Raw genomic sequence first — 22,054 nt, 5'->3', positions numbered from 1 at the left:
GGGGTAAAAACGTAAACTGAGGCTACGGGCGCTGTGCGTTCTATTTATAAAATCCAGTGATGTCGCACTCGACGGAGGCCTTTGCAGGACATCGACCCGACATAATCGACGCAGGACGCCCTCTACTGAAAAAGTTTCCGAAGTGCACAGCTGTGGACATAACATGTCAAAGATGTGGAATATGTTGGAGGAACATCCAGTCGAAAGAATGTTACCAGTTGGTAAGTAACTTGTTCTTTACCTCCGTATCCTGCTGTTTGCCAGCAGAATCTTCTGCTTGGCTCTGGGAAGCTATCAGAGTCCAGAGAGGTGCTGAGAGTTTATAACTCTGCTAGATCTTCAGTTTCGGACGTCTGAAGGTGCCACCAGCCTTGTCGCCGTCCTAGGACTGTGTGCTGCCGTGCTGTTACCATCTTTTGTTCACCCTGCTGTTGGCAGGTATTTTTGCAGGTTCCCCCATTTTCCTGGAGTCTCTGGATTGTTTACTCCTGGCTCCAAGATAGATATTCACACGGAAGAGGAGATGTTCTTCTACTGTGCTTCTGAGATCATTGTTGGACTAGGGTGCATGATTCTGAGTACCGAACCATGAATTCCACATCTGTGGAGAAGATCCGTCTACATACCAGGTTGTTTCGACTCCCTTGAGTCATTTCCGCCGAAACCACTGATGTGAGTACGTACCTTGATGTGCTAGGAAAGGTGTTTATTCACAATATTTCCCCCTCACTGGCCCCCCTGGTCTGTAGTAGTGATTCCTGGGAGGCGAGTCCTAACCGTGATTCCCCATAAACCTGAATTTGGGCGGCCTCCTGTTCTGCAACTTCTTTTGGTTTGCACCTTCCGACCTCTGGAACTCCTCCTTGGGGTCTCCTTTGGCCTTTCCTCTGGTTAATCATCACAGCATCTGAACATGTGGGGGTAGATCAGCATTGCCTCCAGAAGCGTGGATTGGCCTTTAACTTTTCCTGTTTCTTCCCATGGGACATTGAACTGACAATGGAACTCTACTCAAAGTGACTCAGGGGTAATTTCAGTACTTAACTGTGATTTTTCTATCCACTTTCAAAGTCATCCCTTTCCTTTCTGCAGTGGTAAATGTACTGCAACTTGTAACAATGTGTATATTTTTCCATGGAATGTATCAGGAAGGTAACTGTTTTTGAAGTGTTCATTGAGTCTTTGAAGCTTTTGTTAACGTTGATTGTGGTTCCATCCTTTGTATGGCTTTAATCTATTCTACTAGGTGACAGGTGAAAGGGCATTACAACTGTTGAGAACCTCTACGAAGTCTACATTTATGGCGTTGGAACTGTTTTTCTAAAGTCCCCCTAAGTAAGTCTTTACTAGATTATCCCTTGGGCAATACAGAACCTCCAACTCTTAGAATAGGCCTGTACCACTCTAGGTTTAGGTTTTAGTTTTATCAGGAGATAAAAACATGTTCCTTTAATGATAGTGACGTGGAGGGTCAGCCCAAATAAGGAGACCAAAGTTATTCGGAACAAAGAGTTGCAGTTTGGAAGCATTGACCATCTAGATGTGGTGCTGCTGTCCATGTTCTCACAATCTGCTGGAGATCTTAAACACTCCCAAAATCCCCTCCACAGTCCTGTTTGGAATTGGGGAAGACTAATTGTGGGTAATTTAATAACATTGAGCCCACGTGGAACCTAGTTAAAGAAAAAAAACGTTTGGATTTTCATGAATGCACACATTTCCATGATGATTTATAGGATAAATCTGCACAATATGTGCTTCCAGTTAAAGTAGATAATGCATGTCAAACTGATTTGTATCTTAATACGAATTCGGTTAATATGTGCTGCCAAACCCCTCTGCTGGATTACGGTGAACCGGCATAAAGGTCCAACTATCAAACCCAGTCAGTGGACCCAGGGAAGCACTGTTTAGATGCTGAGGGTATGTGAAAACAAAATCAAAATATCGAGGCCGAGTACCCCAAAAGGAAATACACCGAACAAGGGTTACAAAGGAACATAACAAAGTACTTTATTTTATACTGAATCCAGTTACTAAGAACAGAGCAAAATCAGATGGCTAGCGTGTTACACCGTCCACTGGTCACCTTACGCACACGAACACCCGTGCAGTCACCAAGCCCTCCATCTCAGGTTCTGATCTGCCTTCCTCTTCTGACCTCATGTCCTCACTCCCTCAAGCAGCACGGCAGCGGCACACACGAGGACATCTAACGCGCTATGGTCATATCCACCCATTGCAACGTTGGCAGTTGCCCTGGCGTCTTGGAGACAGTCGACAGAGACGCCGGCTTTTTGCTTTGCTTCGTGCCGCCCTCAGAAAGACCCATGCAGCGTTTTGAAAACTTGGGTCATGTGACAAGGAAACGTGCTACATCATCAGTCACGTGATGGGTCATGTGACATTCATAGGCCCCTTTAAAACCGGAGAGGGAACGCTCATTCAGTGCTTCACAGCTGACCCAATCAGGCACTGTTCGGCGTCTTCCTGTCTCCACATCTTGAACCTGGACTACGGACTGTTTTCTTGGATTCCTCTGTCAAGCCCTTGGATATTGTTTTGCTCTGCTGTTTCAGGACCTTTGAACTGTATTTTTGGACTCCTTTGGATTATCCCCTGGTTACGACGAACTTGGCTAGCTTTCGACCTTGGAACTCTTAACAGACTGTTTTCGGATTTCCTCTTCTGTTACTTGCTGGAGTACCCTTTCCATACAGGTCTTGCAGTACCTATTTCTACAACAATCAACGCCTATCCACTGCTGCTTGCTACACTCTGCAGCCCCATGGAACACATCCATTCTCATCTTTGTTCTTCATTCCCCAGACCCTTGGTAAGCCCCTTGATATTTGTTACCTCGTTATTCAGTCTATTGTTTGCCATTGTACTGACCCATTGCTTGCTTTACAGCGGTCGAGGGGTAACCGGTGTTTCTGGTTCCTGGCGTTCTTCGGCACTCAAAAAACATGTGGCCTCAAGGATTGCTCAGGAAGTTATTTGTATCTTTCTGAGCAGAACTTGTGGACAGAGGCCCCATAATCTTCACGACCATCAAGTCATAACATATCGGCCCTTAGTGCAACACAACAAACTCCAGCGTGGTTCAGTGTGTTCAGTGAGAGACACTGTACATTAGAATGCATTGGTTTTTATACTCTTTGTGAGCACGATGTCCAGCCCCACTTCGGGTTAATATTCCGCTAATACATCACCGATCTAGGGTTCATGACAAGTCTCGCACATCCGCATATAACTGGTTTGCTTTTAATACATATGTCAACAAGCCTATACGGCAACTGTGTATTCTGGGATTTTCCATGTAGGTCTTCTCAAACATAAATACATTGTAGTTAAACAAGGGTTCTACGTTCAGTATTTGAGTACATTGTTCTTAACATATGCTCGCGGATTAGTTTCATTGCACGAGTAATCCTTTACACACAGGTCAACGAAGGACAAGGTCTCAGTTCACGACCTCAACAAGTGGCCTGGAGGCAAGTTACATATTAGCTACATACAGAGGTCAAGACGGCCATGTTGTATTTTGGAATGACATCATTTTAACTCACAGGGTGACTTTACAAAGCGGACCTAAAATGGCGGATTGACCTAAAATGGCGGCTTACATTGATTTTAAGGTCAGGACCGTGCAACACGGATTTCTTCGCAAGCGACTTACAAGCAGCTTGGGTAGGCCAATATACATATATTCATTGCGACAGGAGGCACGATATAATTTCTCATTTGACAGGTAAAACCTGTCAGACCGAGCTGAATGCCTTGAATATGGTGAAACCTTTAATGGATGAGGACAAGCAGCAACACCTTGCCACGAGTGCGGTAGTTTAAGGATAAACACAATCCTATACAGCTTGCCTCCACATTGCAGGAAAGCACCCAAGACTGATGTCATTACTGAGTGGCCAGTATAACCAAAGTAAAACCGAATGTATGTCCACTGCAAGGTTACGACTTAAGAAAACACAGATGCCCCCCATCTCCGATAAATTCTTAAGAGAAACTGTGTTCGACCAAATAAACTTTATTATTGCTAATGTCATGACGCCATCATGGTTTGAACCCAAGGAAGCTCGCAGGAACAAGGTTATGGCCTTTAAGGTCCTACAGAAACTTAACATTGCTCAATGGTGCTCACACGTGAATAGGCTCTGCATACTGATCGGCTTTGGGCATAGTAACCATCCACTGTTTTAGGCTAACTGTAATAACTTCACTAATGTCCCATCTGAATGAAGTTGATTGTAAATGCCATCACATGTTGATTCATCTTCAGAAGATCTAATTATACAGAGTAGCCTCCTGTACTCCTTCTTGGTATGGCCCTAAGCTTACTGTTGTTTCTTATGGATGACTGTACCTTTAGCCCAGTTCCTTTGGGCTTACACTGTCTGTTTTTACTGAAGATGTATCTGTATGTGATCCCATGTATGTCCCATGTATTTGTTATGTTGTTTTTGAGTTACTGCTATTATTGCATACTTGCCAACCCTACTGATTTAGGCAGTAGGCTACTGCTTTTTAAGCAGTCCTACCACCTACAGATTTGGTTGACAGATCCTACTGCTTTTTACAGTGGCAGGACATTTGTGACTCCAAGACAATTAATCTGTCTGTGCGGTGGGCGGGTACATTTGAGTGACAGGCTCAGATCAATGCATTGACCTGACAGCTACACGACTCTGCCCTGCACTCTTGCCGGGCATACTTTAGGTAACCCACCAGTGAAGGCAAGTGGCAGAGCATACCACCATCACACAGCATCTGCCTATCAGACTAGGGAGGGTATCAATCTCCATGTTGTTCAGTGTTCAACCTGCACTGCAGGAATAAATATGCACTGTCCATGCTGCTTCTACAGAGCAGTGGCAAACGTTGCCTACCAGCTCTGTGTGATTATTTTCTGTGAAGTTAGGTAATTGAATTTGGTGTTAACTTACCATTCACAATTATACATTTTAAACATTTGAGCATCTTTCCATGATGTGCTGTTTGATGCGTTCTGTATGTTTTGTAAGTTCCTGTGATGTCATTGGTATGCTAAGTGTTATTTTTGAAACTTGAAAAAATCCTACATTTTTTGGTCACAGAACTTTGGCGAATATGCTATTGCTGTAGTTGTTTGTTTTTTGTGGGCACCTTTATGCCTAAGGGCCAATATGGCATGATCTAAATAAATAAATAAATACAAATAGGTACTGGCAGAGAAGCCAGCCTTATTTTAGGAGGGAGAGAGGGCTGTAGGAAGGTACAAAGAACTTGTAGCATACATATGGTCCAAAGAAACACTTATACACTGAAATATTGTTAAAAAAATGTTTTATTTGATATATACACAGATAAAGAGAATTATTTGGAAACGTAAGTAAAAATCATAAACACAATATAAAAACCAACATAATACTTCAGGTAAGTAAACCGAAGTATATAGCACATTTAGAATAGTATGCAATTCAAGGTGAGTAAAACCACATTACTAGACTTTCAGAATGGCAGTAAGCAATTCACAGGTAAATAATAACTTGGTAAAACTTGTAACTTATTCTATTTCAGGGATTTTCAATTACAGCACCAACACATAGCAAGTAAGTACTTTGCAACACTTGTTATATTTGATTCACAATGGCCTTCTACTTTAGCAGTCCTTCCTTAATCTAAGGCATGAGTTTTCTAAGAGGCAGGACGGGGACACTGGTGATCCAGTGGCCAGCTGTATGCACATCAAGATAAGGCTCAACTGCAGGAAAGGCAGAGTTCCAGAGGATTTCTCAGCTAACAAGTAACCGACTTTAGAGTAGTTGGAAGTGTCCAGGGACTTTGTAGAAGGCTTCCTACATGCATCCCAGTGCTAGGCCTGTGCGAACAGTATAGGCATACTCCCAACAACACGAATCATCACCCTAGCCACATAGGAGTGTAACAAAGACTTTAGTTAAGTATTACCTCAAGCCAAACAGTACCTCAGCAGTGAAGAAGAGCTTGCAGACAGACCCCTCTACGATGCAGCTGCACAGGACCCGTTCTCTGGATTCTCGGTCATTGTGATGAAAGAAAGGATGGGATATTGCAGCAGAAGTCGAGAGGAAAGACTCCCAGCTGAGGAATCTTCAGTGCTTCTCGCAGTGCCCTTTTCATGATACCAGATGACGAACGGTCGTTGTCTGATCGATTCACCTCACTATCTCGGTCCAACACTCTGGTGAGCGGTGGAATCTTGCTTCTGGAGATCCAGCAGGCTCTACTGAAGTTTCAGCTAGATTTGTTCACAGGAAGACCTTGCACAGCACTAAGCCTTGAGTTCCCAGGGAGGTTTGCAGCCCAAGCAGGTCACAGCTCGTTGTGGGATGACTTGAACTGCAGGTCTTCTACAAGTTGATTGGTCCCATTAGACTCCTCTCTCACATGGAAGAAGGGGTCAGCACTGGCAGCAGTTACACAGCAGGCATCTCCGGTTGCTGGAATCATCTACAGGCGTCTTTTCTTCGGATTCAGCTCCAGTGGTCGACTTGTCTTCCATATCCAGGTAATTTATCCACGAACCCAGCAAATCAGCACACATGCTAAATTCAAACTTTGTGGCTAGCTGTCCTTTCTGGTTCCAGGCAGGCTGCCAGAAGATGACGGACTGAGAAGTTTCAGACTCCTTCCTAGTTTCCTGTCTTCAGTAAATCTGGAGCCTTGACAGGCTACATAAAAGATTCCCGCCGGAGACAAAAACCAAACCAGGACCTCCCCATCCCAGGACGGCCGAAGCAGGACCAAGAAAGGACAAGCACATGGAAAGTGGCGTTAAAGAATACAGCTATCATTCTGGCAGTAAAAATCATATAAAAGTCGGTATAACACGTCCTCTGCCACCAGCCATAAAGGTATGCGTGTCTCTGTAACAGAAATGTTACGGTAGCAGTTAGAAAGGGAATACAGTGAATCCCCTCAGCACTCCACATGAGGTGGAGTGTGCTGATCTCACATTGGGGATTGTAGAAAGGATAAAAAGTATCCTTCCCTTGGAAACTTGGTACTAGGGAATGTAAATCCAATTTTCCCTCAGGGGAACATTATTCCCCTTCTTTTTATCTCATAGCCTGCGGTATGTGCTAGGTGCACAAGGTCTACGGTCTTTCACACGTATTAGGGTTGGGATGTGTCTTTAGGGATGTGTCTTTAGGGTTGTGCACTTAGTTTTGGAAAGTACTGGATGCCTACCTGCTTGCTATGGTTTATGGTTTCCTGGTTCTCCCCACCCCCTTTTTTATTTTATGTTTGGTGCTCACCTCAGTTAGAAGGCCCACATATCAACATTGGGTTTGAGAGAGTTCTTGTAGTGGCATTACTGTTTTTATAAATATACGTGGTTTTGTTTAATACTGTGTACTATCCTCTAAAGTACTTATTTGACCTGATAGTTTTCTATGTGTGACTTTATTGAAGTATATATTTTTCAGCATATCCGTGTGGTGTATTCGATAGATTTATGTGTGTGGCCTGATTGTACCTCGGTGTTGACCTGCTACCCCTACCTGTGAGATCAGTCTTGTCGCTCTGCCCATGCTACCGAATTTGATAAAATGTTGCTTCCCTTTCTTGTCAGGTATTTTAGCCTTCCCCCTAAGGTTAATTGTTCTAGCATGCTCAACAGAGGGTGGTAAAATAACTGCCTTAACAAGATGAATCTTTCAGAAGAGATGCTTTTTTTGGTCAAGTGGTGATTCGCAACCTGTTTCCCTGATGGTCTCTGGTATATGCAGTCTCCCCCATCCTTTGCATTGAAGGATGGAGGGGGGAGGCAGCAGGAAGACAGACATGAAAAATTACCTTAATGGTGATTCAGGTTCTCCCAATCTTTTCTCTCCCTCCTTCATATCTCCACTCAAGCATCCGCTACAACCACCTTAGGCAAGAAAAAACATTGGATCTGTGTGTGGTAGTTTGACGTGATGGTGTGGGGCTTGCACGTGGAGGGACACATCTATAAAAGTTTCCAAAACATTTCAATGTGGATGCAGACTGTCCCAGTGATTTGTGAAGGATGGAGAGCAATGACTAAGATAATCTGTATCACCATGACAGTAAATGTTCATAGTTACATTTTTTCAGACCAGCCAACACTCTTGTATTCCATCTAGAAGTATGTGGCTATCGCACCACCACCCTGTCGGAGAAGCAGCACGAAATAGATGCTACTGAATCTGAATATTAGTGGATTGCAGTAATATTAATATTGCCCATCCCCCCCCACCCTATTTGCCCCCCTCCCCCTCCTGGCCGTCCAATGCAGTGATCGCCACAAACAGACTAATTTACAGTGGGGGAGCTTTACGGCAATTCCCCACAAACATTACAAGGCTACTGATGTATGTCGCGGCTATCTTCCATAACGCCCAACAGGCAGCATTTCTACACATTATTGCATATCAGGCAAATAATCAATTGAAGTTTGAGAAAGCAGCTACCGGTTCAGCCCTGAAGAAGAGCGGTTGCTCGAAACTCATGTCAGTTGGGCAAACCCGTTTCACAAGGACAATCAGGCTTAATATATGCCAGTCATATGTGTATCAGTTGGAAATGACAAATATCTACAGTCTTACATCTTTAGTTGAAACATACAAACTTGTGTAATAACTTGTTTACTAGCCAACTGATTATGTGGGAAAGTGTACCCAATACTTACCTACTGGTCTATAAACCATACGGCACTACTTTCAGAATGCAAGCAATTATGTTTGTTTTTTGTGTGAGGCGCCTGGTGTCACTGTGCTTGCACTCTACTTTATCTGTTCATGGGATTCCCTGGGAGACCAACCATTTGTTTTTCTCCGCTATGACTCCTGTTACTTCCACTTTACACTTCTACCAGCAGCACAGTAGACTGGGACGCTCCCAATTCCTCAGTTTAACCATCTAGAACTACACCCTGTAACAAAACTATCATGGAGAGGGTGCTGGTTTTATAACACCCTCAAACTGTGGAAAGGCCAAAATTCATAGATAAACAAGACTATATACTAGTTTCAAACTATGAAGGGATGTTGTTCTGAGATTAGGGATAGCATAGTTAGTGCCTCAAGATCTAATAACCCACATTCAGTGGGGCCTGACTATATTGAGCTGCATCTGGTAAGCAAATCATTGGCTCTGGAGTTGCTTTCAATAGACTTCTGTCTATTGTCCCCTCAGGTTTTGAAGATTGAATTTTGAGACTACTAGCTTAAATCAGTTTATCATATCCAGTCTGTCTGTAGTATCTTCGGTGCGTGAGATGACTTGCGCTGAGCTTTCTTGCGCAAGTCATCCTCGTGCACCGATGCTGTGTCGTCACAGTCAAATGATATTTCAACTGTCACATTCTTGCTGGCCCTGGCTGTTAATAGGGTCTTTCCTTATCATGGATAATAAACTACTATTGTTCCACTCTAAACTTGTCTTACCTTGGTTATTAAAATGGCAATGAGGTGAGGATCGAGGAGGAAGACCCCGCTGGCACCGCTTGCACCTAGGATCAGTCAGCCCGTCCGGATCTGCTTCTTGCGGCCCATGTCACTGAGTCACACTTCATGGCATCCACAAGGTGCACGCTGCGCTGCAGCTGAGTGTGCTGGGTTTGAAGCAGTGCAGTTGGTGTTGCAGGCCATGGTTCTCCGTAACTCGAAGCAGCTGTTTGAGGGACAGCAAGGCGGAATTTCGCCAGTGGTATGCCAGCAGATGAAAGGAGTTGGCACAAGATTTAAGGGTTGGCAATCGCTTTATGCAGAGGAAACCGGGAGAAGGACTGGTGGAGCGGAAGTTACCGGAAGGTGAGGGGCTAAATTAAACCCATTCTGGCGTACGTCTCTCACGCTGGTGCAAGTGGAGCTTCATATGAACAACGTTCAACTACCCTGGTGGCAGTTATAGGAGAACACTCCATATTCTGTAGACGTCATTTTCTATAACCACAGCACCCGCGGTGGTGATTAAAAGCAGACATTTCTTTTTATCCTATGTTTATTGTGGATTCCTGGGCATTCTATTAAGCATTCAGGAAGGTCGGAGTGGTCAGTGTGAAATACATGGTGAACAATAAGAGGTGATCTTCTTCTTTGTGGATTTACCCTGTGGTCCGCAAAATATTAAAACCCAAGGATCAATTTTGTCGGAATCGACCCGGATTGCTAGCACTGGCCTTTCCTGAGTGATCTTTCATGGAGTGAGAGACTATCCCAGCACCATCTGGAAGTGACAGTGGGGGGAACCACTGTCTGTAGATAGCTGGGACCTAGAGTTGGCGCCTATAGAGAACTATTTTCATTTCTGGAGATCATCCTCATCCATAGAACTATGACAGTGGCAAGACATTCTTCTCAGGTGACTGCTGCGAATCTTGTTCAGTCTTTAGTCATAACACCATGCAAAATCTAGAGCCCCCATTTTTTGCTATTCATGGGAAACCTTTAATACCCTGGGAAGATTGGAGAGATGTTTTTACATTTTATTTTGTGGCATTGGGTGGAGAAAGATACTCGGATGAGATGGCGTATTCAACATTAATGTGTTGCCTGGGAGCAGAAGCAGTATGCATTATCAAAAAAATAGCCTGATGGTGGGAGGAGAGATGGGGAAGGGTTGTATTCAATTGCAATGAAAAAATTACAAGTACACTTTGGCAAGCAGATCAATATAGTCGTATAGAGGTACGCGTTATTCTCAAGAAGACAGGGAGTGGGGGGCGCAGTGGACTCATTTGTAGCTGATTTAAGAGTACTATTGTCATTGTGTGAATTTACGGTTAATGAAGGTGAGTATATAAGAGATCAACTCATAATGCATACATCTAACCCCAAAATTCAAGAAAGGATGTGGCAGGCAAAGAATCCTCCTTTACTGGATACACTTGCAATAGCCAAGGGGATGGAATTAACTAGCATGTGTTTAAACAAGAATAATAACAAGGAGTGTACATGCTATTGTAGATAACGAAGAAGAAAATATGTGTGCTAGCAATGAATCTAAAGTATGTTTAGTGAAAAAACGCACCAAAATGGGTAGTGGTCATAATGGAGGGAGTAGACCAATTTTGTCTGGCGGGAATAATGCATATGTACATGATAACCGAAAGGGACAGTGCACTAGGTGCGGATTAGAGAAACCCGCAATGAATCCCAAGGAATGCCCGGCCATGAGAGTGAAATGTAGACGTTGTGGCAAGATGGGGCGTTTCAGTAGGTTGTGTAAATTTAACAACAAAACCATGGAGACAAAGTTGTACAATTTGTAGGTGAAGCGAGAAGTGAGTGTGCAAACAAAATTGTATATATTATGGGAGGCCTACAGAATGATGATGAAGATGAGTATGTGCCTCCGGAAGTGGAAATTGTAGTGGTGTGGTGTCTAGTGAAAGCATTAGCCAATTCTGGATCTCATACATCATAATTATGAAAGGTAAATACAAGGAATCAGGGGCAACACATGCCATACATTACTCAATACAGACATCATGCCAAGAGTATAAGGTGGGGGGAGGATTGATATCAAAGGTTTTGTGTGGGGTGATATTGCTTAGGGTGCTAAGAACATAAGAGCAAAAATGTACGTGACTGCCAAAGGTGACTGTTTATTGGGTTGTTGGCATCAAGGGAAATTGGGCCTTGAGTTACATCCAGGCAAACAGATGCAGATCAGAGCAGTAGAGGCAAACAGGGAGGAAACATTTGCCAAAGAGGTGGGAATCGGGTTCAAGAAGGTATTTGGACAGGGCATAGGTAAACTCAAAGGGTACTGCCATACGATTGAATTGTCTGCCCATACCACACTGTCAGTGTATTAAGTACGCAATAATCCATTGGGTGTGAGAGAGAAAGTCATGGAGGAACTTCGGGGTCTATGCGAGCAGGGCATAATATAACCAATTGTAAGCGGTGAATGGTTGTCACCAATTGCGGTCACTCAACGCCCAGATGGTCGTATTAGACTATGTGTGGCCTTAAGGGACCTTAATAAATCTTTGTTGGTAAATAGACACCCGTTACCTAAAATCAATGAGATGCTAATAACCATGGAAGAAGTGGAATGGTACACTACTCTGGATCTTTCATCAACATATTACCAGATTGACTTAGACGGTTACCAGACATTTGGTCGAAAAAAATTGGTCGACCAGACAAATACCAATTTGGTCGAAAACCAAATGGTCGAATTTTTTTTGTTTTTTTATTTTCACCCTTTTTTTTGGGGGGGGTCCCCCAACCCCCTTTTTTTCTAAAAACCCCTTTTTTTTAAAAACGAAAGCCCGAAAAATAAATATATATATATATATATATATATATATATATATATATATATATATATATATATATATATATATATATATATATATATATATATATATTTCACCATTTGGTTTTCGACCAAATGTCTTTCGACCAGTTTTCAGTCGACCAAATGTCTGGACATGCTTACAGACTTCATCTCTGCCCTTAAAGGCTTCCATCACCCCGATGGGTGCTTACCAATTTCAAAGGATGCCTTTTGGGTTAGCATCAACATCCACCGTATTTCAAAAGATTATGGAGGATATGTTATGAGACATACTGGGTGTGAAGTGCTTTCAGGATGACATACTAATTGGGGCAAAGAACGCAAGGTGAACAAGTTGCCAAACTGTATTAAGTATTAAGGAGACTGGAAAAGGCTGGTTTGACGGTCAAGTTATGCAAGTGCTAATTTAAAGTAAATCAAATATCGTATTTTGGGCATAGACTCACCAAAGAGGGCATGATTCCACGCACGGAAATGGTGGATGCTATTGTGGAGGTGCAATCACCTACCAACGATGAGCTGAAATCCTTCTTGGGGTTAATTGAGTTTTATTACAAATTCGTGGGGAATCTGGCAGTAAAAAGCCAACTGCTTAGAGCTTTGCTTAACCCTTAACGGCCAGGAAAAATATTCCTTCTGGTATTCCCCATGCTTCTAGGACGAGCAATCTCATCCTTGGTACTTAAGGGGTTAAGGAGAGGAAGGAACTCGGGTGGGGTATGGAGGAAGAAACTGCTTTCAGAGTTTTTAAGGCAGGAATTGCTAATGCACCCACTTTGTATAGATTTGACCCTTTGGCGGAAACTATTGTTTCAGTGGATGCTTGTGCATCAGGGTTGGTGGCGTTCTTAAGCCAAGTTAGGAGAGGCAGAGAAGTGCCTGTGGCTTTTGCATTGAGAACTCTATCTGACACAGAATCAAGATACTCGACCATTGAACGTGGAAGCCTTACATGTTATTCGGCTTCAGTATATTTTAAGACTTACATCTGGGGCATACCCTACAAAATCTGTAGCAACCACAATCCCTTTTGCACATGTGTTCTTTACAAAAGGATCAGGTCTAACAACTCCTAGAATTGCTAGTTGGCTAGCAGCATTACAGAGTTACAATTTCACTGTCGAGTATATTTCAGGGAAATGCAATCTGGTGGCGGATTGTTTATCTAGAGCACCCATGAAGGGGTGGTGCCTCTGGATGTTGTAGGAGATGAGTGGATTGCACACATTAAGAGTTGAGTCTGTGATTTTTTTTTTCTAAAAAGGAGTGGTTAGAAGGTGTGAAAGAAGATCAAGAGATGAGAGAGGCTGTTGTAGGAATGGAGCAAGGTTGGCGCACAAGTGAAGCAAAAAAATAGTCCCTAATACAAATTCAGAGATGAGTTGAGCAGTTTGGAGGGGTGAATTTACCAGGAGAGCACCCAATGGTCATTTGGGAATAGGTCTAACCAAAAAAAGATTGAGGTCAATGTTTTGGTGGCCAGGAATGGATTCTATGGTAGAAGTTGAGGTGGGACATGGTATTCCATGTTATGTAAGTGACAAAACTTTGAAAACACAGAATGTGGAGACTGGCAGTATGGACATTCCTGAGAGGCCTTGGGAGAAGATTGCAATAGATTTTATGGGTCCCATGTGCAGACTTGGGCAAGAGAATAGGTTTGCGATAGTGGTAGTTGACTAAACTTCCAGGTGGCTTGAAGTTGAGTTTGTAGGTAACACATCAACAGGAGCTGTAATTGAATTTTTGGAAAAGGTGTTTGCCAGGGAAGGTTAACCCAAAGTGGTAATATCTGACAATGGCGTTAAGTTTGTATTGAATGAAATTAAGCAATAATTAGAACTTCATGGAATTGAAATCCATCGTACAGCTTTGTATAATCCAAAATCAAACGGCTTAGTGGAACGCACAATCGCCTAATCAATGTTTACAACTGTCTTTTGCTATTGGGCTGGAATGGAAAAAAGGCATACACGGCATGTTGATGGCACATCGCGATACACCACATGTATTAACGGGCATATCACCATTTTGCATGATTAGAGATATGGGTTGTGATATTATTACGGATTGGTTAATAAATCAGCACGAAAGTGTCAGGGTAAGAGATACGAGTAAGGAACAAGGATTAAAAGGCAGTGAAACAGTAAGGATAAAAAAGGTCATGAAATGCCCTGAAGGATGAGATAGTAACAGGAGTAACATTACATCCGATGAGGTGGTGGGATGAATGGTAAAAGGAGGTTCCTTTACAAGTGAAAAAGAAATTTAGGATGGGTTAACCTCTGGTGATCAGAGAATGTAGTGAAAGACATGCCATCTGTGGAGAATGGTCAGGACAAGGGTAGGGACACTACATGAGGAAAAGACCAATGAAATGTAATGATTACGAAATGTATCAATGATGTTATTCATCCCGGAATAATGAGTAAGACGTGTGCATCTTACATTTCTAATATAAATGTTTAGCTCATATGTGTTGCCTCAATATGCTATTCTTCTTGGCATCAATGTAAGACATGTTTAGTTCATATGTTCAAGTTACCAATTATAGTACCTCATATGCCTAAGCTCATTTTTCTGACTTATATTTCTCTCCATATAATTATCTATGTACATAGTCATGTTATTATGCTATCCATAAGGGGGATTGTATGTAGTATATTCAGTGCGCGAGATGACTCGCATTAAGTTTCCCTGCGTGAGTCATCCTTGCGCACCGCAGCCGTGACATCAGTCAAATGACAATTCAACTGTCACATTCTTGCAGGCCCCAGCTGTTATTTGGGTCTTTCCTTATCACGGACTGATAATAAAATAAACTACTATTGTTTCCCTCTATACTTATTTTACCTCGGTTATTACACTGTCCCTACAGGGTCTTAATTGCAAAGGCTAAATTCTGTGACATCTCATTCTGTCAAATATTGAACCTTCTTAACTTCCAAATATTGCAATACACGATGATCGCTCCGACATAAGCAGGGGTCCCGATTGGAGAAGCAAATGTACCCTTTCAACTCGGTTAAAGCTACCTGTCAAAATCGGACCTGGAGAATATTTTTCCCTTGACTAATAGGCAAAAGGCTTGTTTCATGAATACATTGGGGAAAAATGTCTATTGCATAATTTAACGTAGTGGGATTGGCACAAAATTCTAATGATGAAGAATGATCTGCTTTGATTACAAAAAGGTATCTTTATGTATGGAAACTTGGACTTGTGACTCACTGTTTATTGAAGGCTATTACAACTACCACATTTCAGCTGTTCGACAGACAAGCGTAGTAGGGGGCGTCCAAGTGGGGAATAATGACCTGGGTTAGCGGTTGTTTGAATACTGTATTTGCTACCTTGCAAACTTAGACCCCAGATATATAGAGCCTAAAGGTAGCTCATGGGATAACATTTTATTAGTGAAAAACTACATTCGTCCATATGGCACTGGGGCTTTGGAGTCCCTCCTAATACTTGTTTCATTGGCAGAAAAATTTCTCTCTATAACGGGTAAAATTCTTGGGTTTAAAAAGAAAATGTTTATAATATATTATCAGACGATTTTAATCTTCAATTTGATCCATTCCTTTAGATGAGTGACGTATTGCAAGAAGAAAATGTGAAATGGGATAGCTCTGGCTTTGCAATTTGGAACTGTGAGAAACCAAAGGGTGTCTCACCTACTAGTCCCTGGGTATCTCTCTATCAGATGGCCAGGACACGGCCATTGCCTTTGGATCCAGACCTTGGGGGTGGACCAGTGAGGGAGTATCACCTGGGTGAGGGGTCTTCGGGGAGTGAGGCTGAGGCGGCCCATAATGAGACACGGTATACCCCCTTTCCCATACCCATACCCATGACCCACGTCCCAACACCCTACCTTTTTCACACAAACACTGGGCCGAGGAAGAGGGCGACTTAGAGTAAAGAGGCTAACCCTTACATATCTCATTGGACATGTCCCGCTAATCATGTCAGGCAAAGTCAGGCACTTGAGTATAAGTACATGCATCTGATACCAATTCGCTCTCCCCACACGGATAAAAGGTGGAACATAGAGACACACTTTGAGCAAGGTGGAACACAAGCAAGAGCAGAACTTCGGGCGAAGGCAAACCTACTGGAGCAGAGCGACGGACAGAGGGACGAGAGCAAAGGGTAGAGGACGCCAGGAGTACCCTGTAGAAGGCCATTGCCTCAAAGGCCATGAAAGACATGTGGAGAAGGCCATATCACAGACAAGAAGACTGCATTGTGTTTCAAGGACGTCAGCGACCCTCCCGGGTAATGGCAGAGTTGGTGAGGCGAGGTCAAGCCTGTGGTATTAACCTTGACTCGTGAATTAAAACTGCAAAGACAAGAAAGGAATGCACACAGCTATTGAGTTGGCGAGCGACATGAAAGACTGGTGTGTCTTAAGCAAAGATAGAGGTTTCAACAGTATACTGCGCAATTGAAGGCTGCCTACGTGGGGATGAGACGCGAAGGAAGGCAGACCTGTGGTGAACTTTTGAATTACTGATGGATGTGAAACCAGTGATACTGAGTAGCAGAGTAGTCTGGCGAAAGGAAGTAGCTCATTCGACAGTCTCTGTGAAATGTTTTTGTTATGAAGCGATAAAGTGAATGAACTATAAGAAGCAAAGTGATCAAAATTAACCCTCGGAAAATGGAGGGGGGGAGTTAAAAGGTGAATGTTAACCTTTTGTGCTTATGACCTCGAACTACTCAGACCAAGAGACACTAGGGAAAATAACTCAAGAGTGTGAGTCGAAAGGAAAGTCAAAGTGGTCCTGCGGAGGCCTATAGTAAAAACCATGCAGATTCGAAAGTCTTAGACATCAGAAAAAAAGGTCTGAGGCCGAATGAGGGAGACCAGTAGTGTGATAAGTTAGGGAAAGGGCACCCCTAAAGGATATGAATTAAGCTGGGGGAAGGAAACCCCTGAAAGTGCTGTGTTTCAAAGGTCTGAGCCCGACTGAGGGAGACATGCGTGAACTTGTTGCTTTGAGAGGTCCGGGCCCGATCGAGGGAGACTGATATGAACTTTTTGTTGAACTGCGTTTTGAAATCTGGAGAGACATTAAGGTAGAAGGCCAGGCGGGCCTCGATTCAGGTTTTGAACTGCCTTTGTTTAAAGAGCCTGAGCCAGAGGGTGTCATCCCGTCTACCGGGACTGCCTTACTCCGTGCTGTCTAATGTGGGGAGGAGCGCTGACTCGGCCACATTTATTCTTTATATTCTAACACTGATTTTCCTTTGCATACATATTCTCCTTTACACACTTTTTGTACAAGAGATAGGGCAGGCATTAGGCTTTGTTAGTGTAGGCCATTTTGATTTGACTGACTCAACTAGGACTGTTTTGTTTATTTTTTGATGGTAGACTACTCCCATCGTAGCTGCAGGGCAAAGTAGGAGTTTTTACAAACCTTCGAAAATTGAATAAAGGTTTTACAAATGGTACCTTTTGTGTCAGTGTTATACTTGTGATATCATGCATCCCTTACAGAACCCAACCGTTTATAGAAAATACGCTCTTCAGAAGCCCATAGCATTTTTAAAATAGGTGATTGGGCATGAGATGGCATGTGTTTGGCAATTTCTAGTGCCACCAAATCTAGCTATATTAGTTACATTCTATTAAGATTGCAGGATTGGAAAAATATCAATCAAACAGAACAAATAATCAGGAGCAAAAGCAACCACAATTATTGCTTTCCTTAACTTGGGGGCCAGAGAGACAAGAGAAATAACTGGGAAAGGGGACTTTCTTTTGGATAGTAGTGCAAATAACAGAAGACACTTAAAATAGGAGTACTTGGGCCTCAAACCTGTAGCGCTGAAATTGTACCAGAATTGAATATAGTTGTAGGACTTACCCTAAAATATGACTTTTAGAAAGTTGTAGTGGCTGAAATTCACACCAGTAACCACCAAACAAAGCAAGAAATCTATACTCTTAGTATTTGCACTTTTGATTTTTGCTCAGACCTCCCAAGCTTCCGTGCCTATAAAATAGATTTGGTCACTTTAGTCTGTTGTGAAATGATCAGGCTATAGATGCATGCCCCTACTATGATGTAGTCACATTCAAGCCTCATCACCCGCCGGATCATGCATAAGGAGAATATAAGACAATGGGAGGTAGTTTATTATGATGTGGAGGACTTTATACACGTGCCTCTCGCCAGCAATGAATTCACTCCTCACATATCTCAGATCTTTCCCAGTTCACTGTGCATGCTATGCAAACAAACTAATTCCTGCATGTCGTTTCTGAATAGTGCTCCTGTGAATGTTATTGCCCTATTATTTATCAAGCCCCCCTGGCCTTCCTCTTTCTCTACTTCATATCGCTTGTACGCCCTTGGGAAAATACCAGCATAATGGTAAGGTAGAATGCAATTGTGGGAATCAAAATGCTTTGAGATCCATTTCGTTCTGTGTAGTTATTTCCTCCCTCCTATGCTTCGTGTTTCTTATCATATGGTGGCAGCAAATCATGAATTCTTTAAACAACTTTGTACTGTTTACTTCATTTGTCAGGCTTAAATGAATACGATTTCCTAGGTAAAAGAGCTTGGTACATTGGAAGCCAAAGTTGGTTTTAATTGTACATTTAGGGACTAGTTAAATGGTTTCTTGATAAATGTAATTTATAGGCACACTTTCTTATTCAGGCTATTTCTTACCAACTAGGTAGAAGAGAAAGCTAAATTTGATGTTATCTTTGAGAGCCTGGTGCCTGTAAATGGTTTACTTTCTGGTGATAAAGTGAAGCCGGTCCTTATTAACTCAAAACTACCTCTGGACATCCTCGGAAGGGTAAGTGTGCCATACGTTGCATTTTGTCTTTGATCAGATGTCTTTTGGGTTCTCACCTCACTAGATGGCTTGCTTTTTTGTTGCTTGCCGGTTATAAATCTGGCAGAGGGTATAATGGCAGGTTTTAAGCAAATGCCAGGATAGTCTTCCGGGAAGAGTTAAAACTCCTTCTGTTCTAGAACACAAGCACATATTCAATTCTGAGGATGTACACAATATTTGTGATTAGGCAGAGATGGACCAATGCACAAATAATGACACTGCAATTCATGCTGCATTGCAAGATAGGCATAATGTTTTAAATGCTCCACTTTGAACTTCGGTAAATACTCTCCAAGGATTGTCTTCAAGAATTCTCTGTGCCAGCATCAACCCAAAATGTGCAGGTTCCAGCACATTATATTGCGGAATGTAGTTTTCTGCAGCCAATTATTGGATTGTGCAATCCTCTATTTTCCACGTACTGGGCACATTTTGAAGAATCTGCTTTGAAAATACTTTTTAGAATGTATCTAAATCACAAATAGACCTGAAGGTTCTAATTTGCAACATCAAAAGACCCCCTTATTGTATCAGAGATAATGGGCCTCATTCTGAGAATGGAGGTAGCCATGGTGGTATTGGCACCATGGCTGCCTCCAATTCCGGCTCCGGTCTGCTTTAATGGGGACTTCCCGGGACATTCCGACATGTGCGGACCCGGTAAGTCCCCATTCAACCAACCATTTCCCATTCCCATTCGAGCCCCCATAGGGTCCAACGGGAATGGGGAAGGCGCTAATAACGGGCATGCAAATACCAGGCCCGTTATTAGCGCCCTGGTCCCTTAGCGGGACCTGTAAAGGACGTGTGGTCAGACCACACGTTCTTTGCGGCTCCTGCTAAGGGACCTCGGAATTGGGCGTTAAGGGTTTACCGGCACTGGTCTCCTTACCGGTGCCTGGTATCCCTTACCGCCCAAGTCGGAATGAGGCCCAATGTCTTTAAATCTTTAAGGTGTCTAAGAATCAAATGGCAATGTATTTGTGGCAATTAGCAATACATTTTACAAAGTATATTAAAATATTGTAGTGATTCCTAAATGGGGTAACATACCAAATTGAATGCATCCAAAAGTCTAGTCCCACATTTGAAACATCACTGGCCAGGACCATTCCTAGGGGTGTTGTAAATTATTTCTAATAAATGATTACTGCATATCTACAGGGAATTTAGAAGCTACAAACTGTGAGTCAATAATATGTTACTTTCATTTCAATTTGTATCCCTGTTAAGTAATTTGTTGGAATTAGAAATAATAGCCAAAAGGGGTCTTAAATTACATTCCTAATATAACTCTTTATAATGTATAGATTTGCTCTATTAATGCACCAAAAGTTTGAATGCGTTCTCTGACCTTCTTTAGAATGCTTTCCTTTTGTGATATTTTATTTGTTTATATGACCAAATGTCTGGTCATGCTGCCTTTCTATCTTTGAAGACTGCAAGTGTTTTATAAATTGATCCACTAATTCGGTGATTGATGTTTGAACCGCAGGCAATTTTTAATGACATGCGTTCTTAAGTTTGGTGACTGAACTAGATATCTGAACACGCCTTCCGTTTCTCTGCTTTAGGTCTGGGACCTCAGTGACATAGATCAGGATGGCCACTTAGATCGAGAAGAGTTTGCTGTGGTAAGTGCTTCCTCTTCTACTTATATTCAGAAAAAGTCCTCGCTAGGCCATCTAGATGTGCTGGTTATGTTGTATTCTTCTCTGCTTATGTTTTGAAGTGGATGATTTCATTTTTATGATGCTTATAGATGATGCCGTTGTGAAGCAATATTTTGTTAAAGCACAGGAAGAGTTGAAGCTATCTTAGCAGAATTCAATTTTTGGTAGTTCTGCTGTGCCATTTTATGAAACCCCTAAACATTTTCTCCTTTGTTTTCCTAGTTATTTTTGTGCTCAATCAGTGGGACTTCGTTTGAAGTAGCCCTGCTACTGCAAACCTTTTACCATTTTGTCCTTGGTTGGTGCACACGGCTCCTAGGATAGTAACTTTTTAAGTAAGCACCCCTTTTTTGGCCCGTGAGTTATTTCACTACCCTGCATTAGTTGTGTGCAGTATGCTGGTGGCAGTTGTGATTTAGTTACGACTCCACCAGGGTTGCAGCCCATTTGGCCACTTAGTCCTACATCCCGTCCCTTTTTCCTTTATACGTTATGGGAACGTCCCTCGCTAGGGACGGGAGACGCTGAACCTTTTACACCAGAGAAATCATCTTCCCCTTAAAATTTAGATGCGCGTGGGGCACGGCCTTGGCAGTATGTGCCCCCCTGACTCCGCCCAACGGCGCTACTCCCCCAGTCCTCTTTTCCGCATCGATGGATACGGACCACTTTCACCAGCACTCCTGGGTTAGGCCTCCGGCCTTGTAATTCCACGCGCTCTTCCCCGGAGAAGTATTCTAGTCTTCTTTATTCTATTCTATGCGCTGTTCTTTGTCACCATGGCGCTTGACGGCAGGCTTCAGGAGGTGTTCAGCGAGGGTCCCTTCCCAACGTTCGACCCCCATGCTCTCTGCCTGCGGTGCCTTGGCCCAGACCACGGCTGGGACGGCTGTACCGTGTGCAATGCCTTGACTTCACGTGTGCTCAAGAATCGACTAGCCAGGTGGCAGGAGCTCTTTGAAATATCGCCTCCAGAGGACCGTAAAGCATTTATGAAATGGAAGACCATGCCCAATGTAGGTGCCCTGTTCTCCTCTGCACCCCTCAAGGGTGAGTCCTTCCTGGTGAAGTGCCCAAGCGGGAGGGACCTCTTAGGTCCTAAAACCAGCAGGAATACAGAGGCTGCTCCAGCTACCGATCCCCAGGCCGAGGGGTCGCAAGTTCCTACCAGTGCTACCGCTGAGAGGCTGCAAGGCTCT

General features: G+C 43.0%; 1 protein-coding gene across 10 annotated transcripts in view; it reads left to right on the top strand.

Moving 5' to 3' along the window:
- EPS15L1 (epidermal growth factor receptor pathway substrate 15 like 1) overlaps positions 1-22,054 on the top strand; it is a 2,005,341-nt gene that overhangs the window by 570,119 nt on the left and 1,413,168 nt on the right. For 7 of the 10 annotated variants that reach the window (XM_069649173.1, XM_069649175.1, XM_069649172.1 and 4 more), the window contains 2 exons: positions 19,015-19,140; positions 20,757-20,816. In XM_069649173.1, the coding sequence (XP_069505274.1) occupies positions 19,015-19,140; positions 20,757-20,816 (186 nt within the window). The remainder of the gene's footprint in view (positions 1-19,014; positions 19,141-20,756; positions 20,817-22,054) is intronic. The other 3 variants (XM_069649176.1, XM_069649180.1, XM_069649181.1) reach the window with 2 other exon arrangements.

Source organism: Ambystoma mexicanum, chromosome 1p (assembly GCF_040938575.1).
Source record: "Ambystoma mexicanum isolate Mex_15411 chromosome 1p, UKY_AmexF1_1, whole genome shotgun sequence".
Taxonomy (NCBI): domain Eukaryota; kingdom Metazoa; phylum Chordata; class Amphibia; order Caudata; family Ambystomatidae; genus Ambystoma; species Ambystoma mexicanum.
Note: the sequence above shows the minus strand (reverse complement) of the source record. Positions and strands in the feature narration are given on the sequence as shown.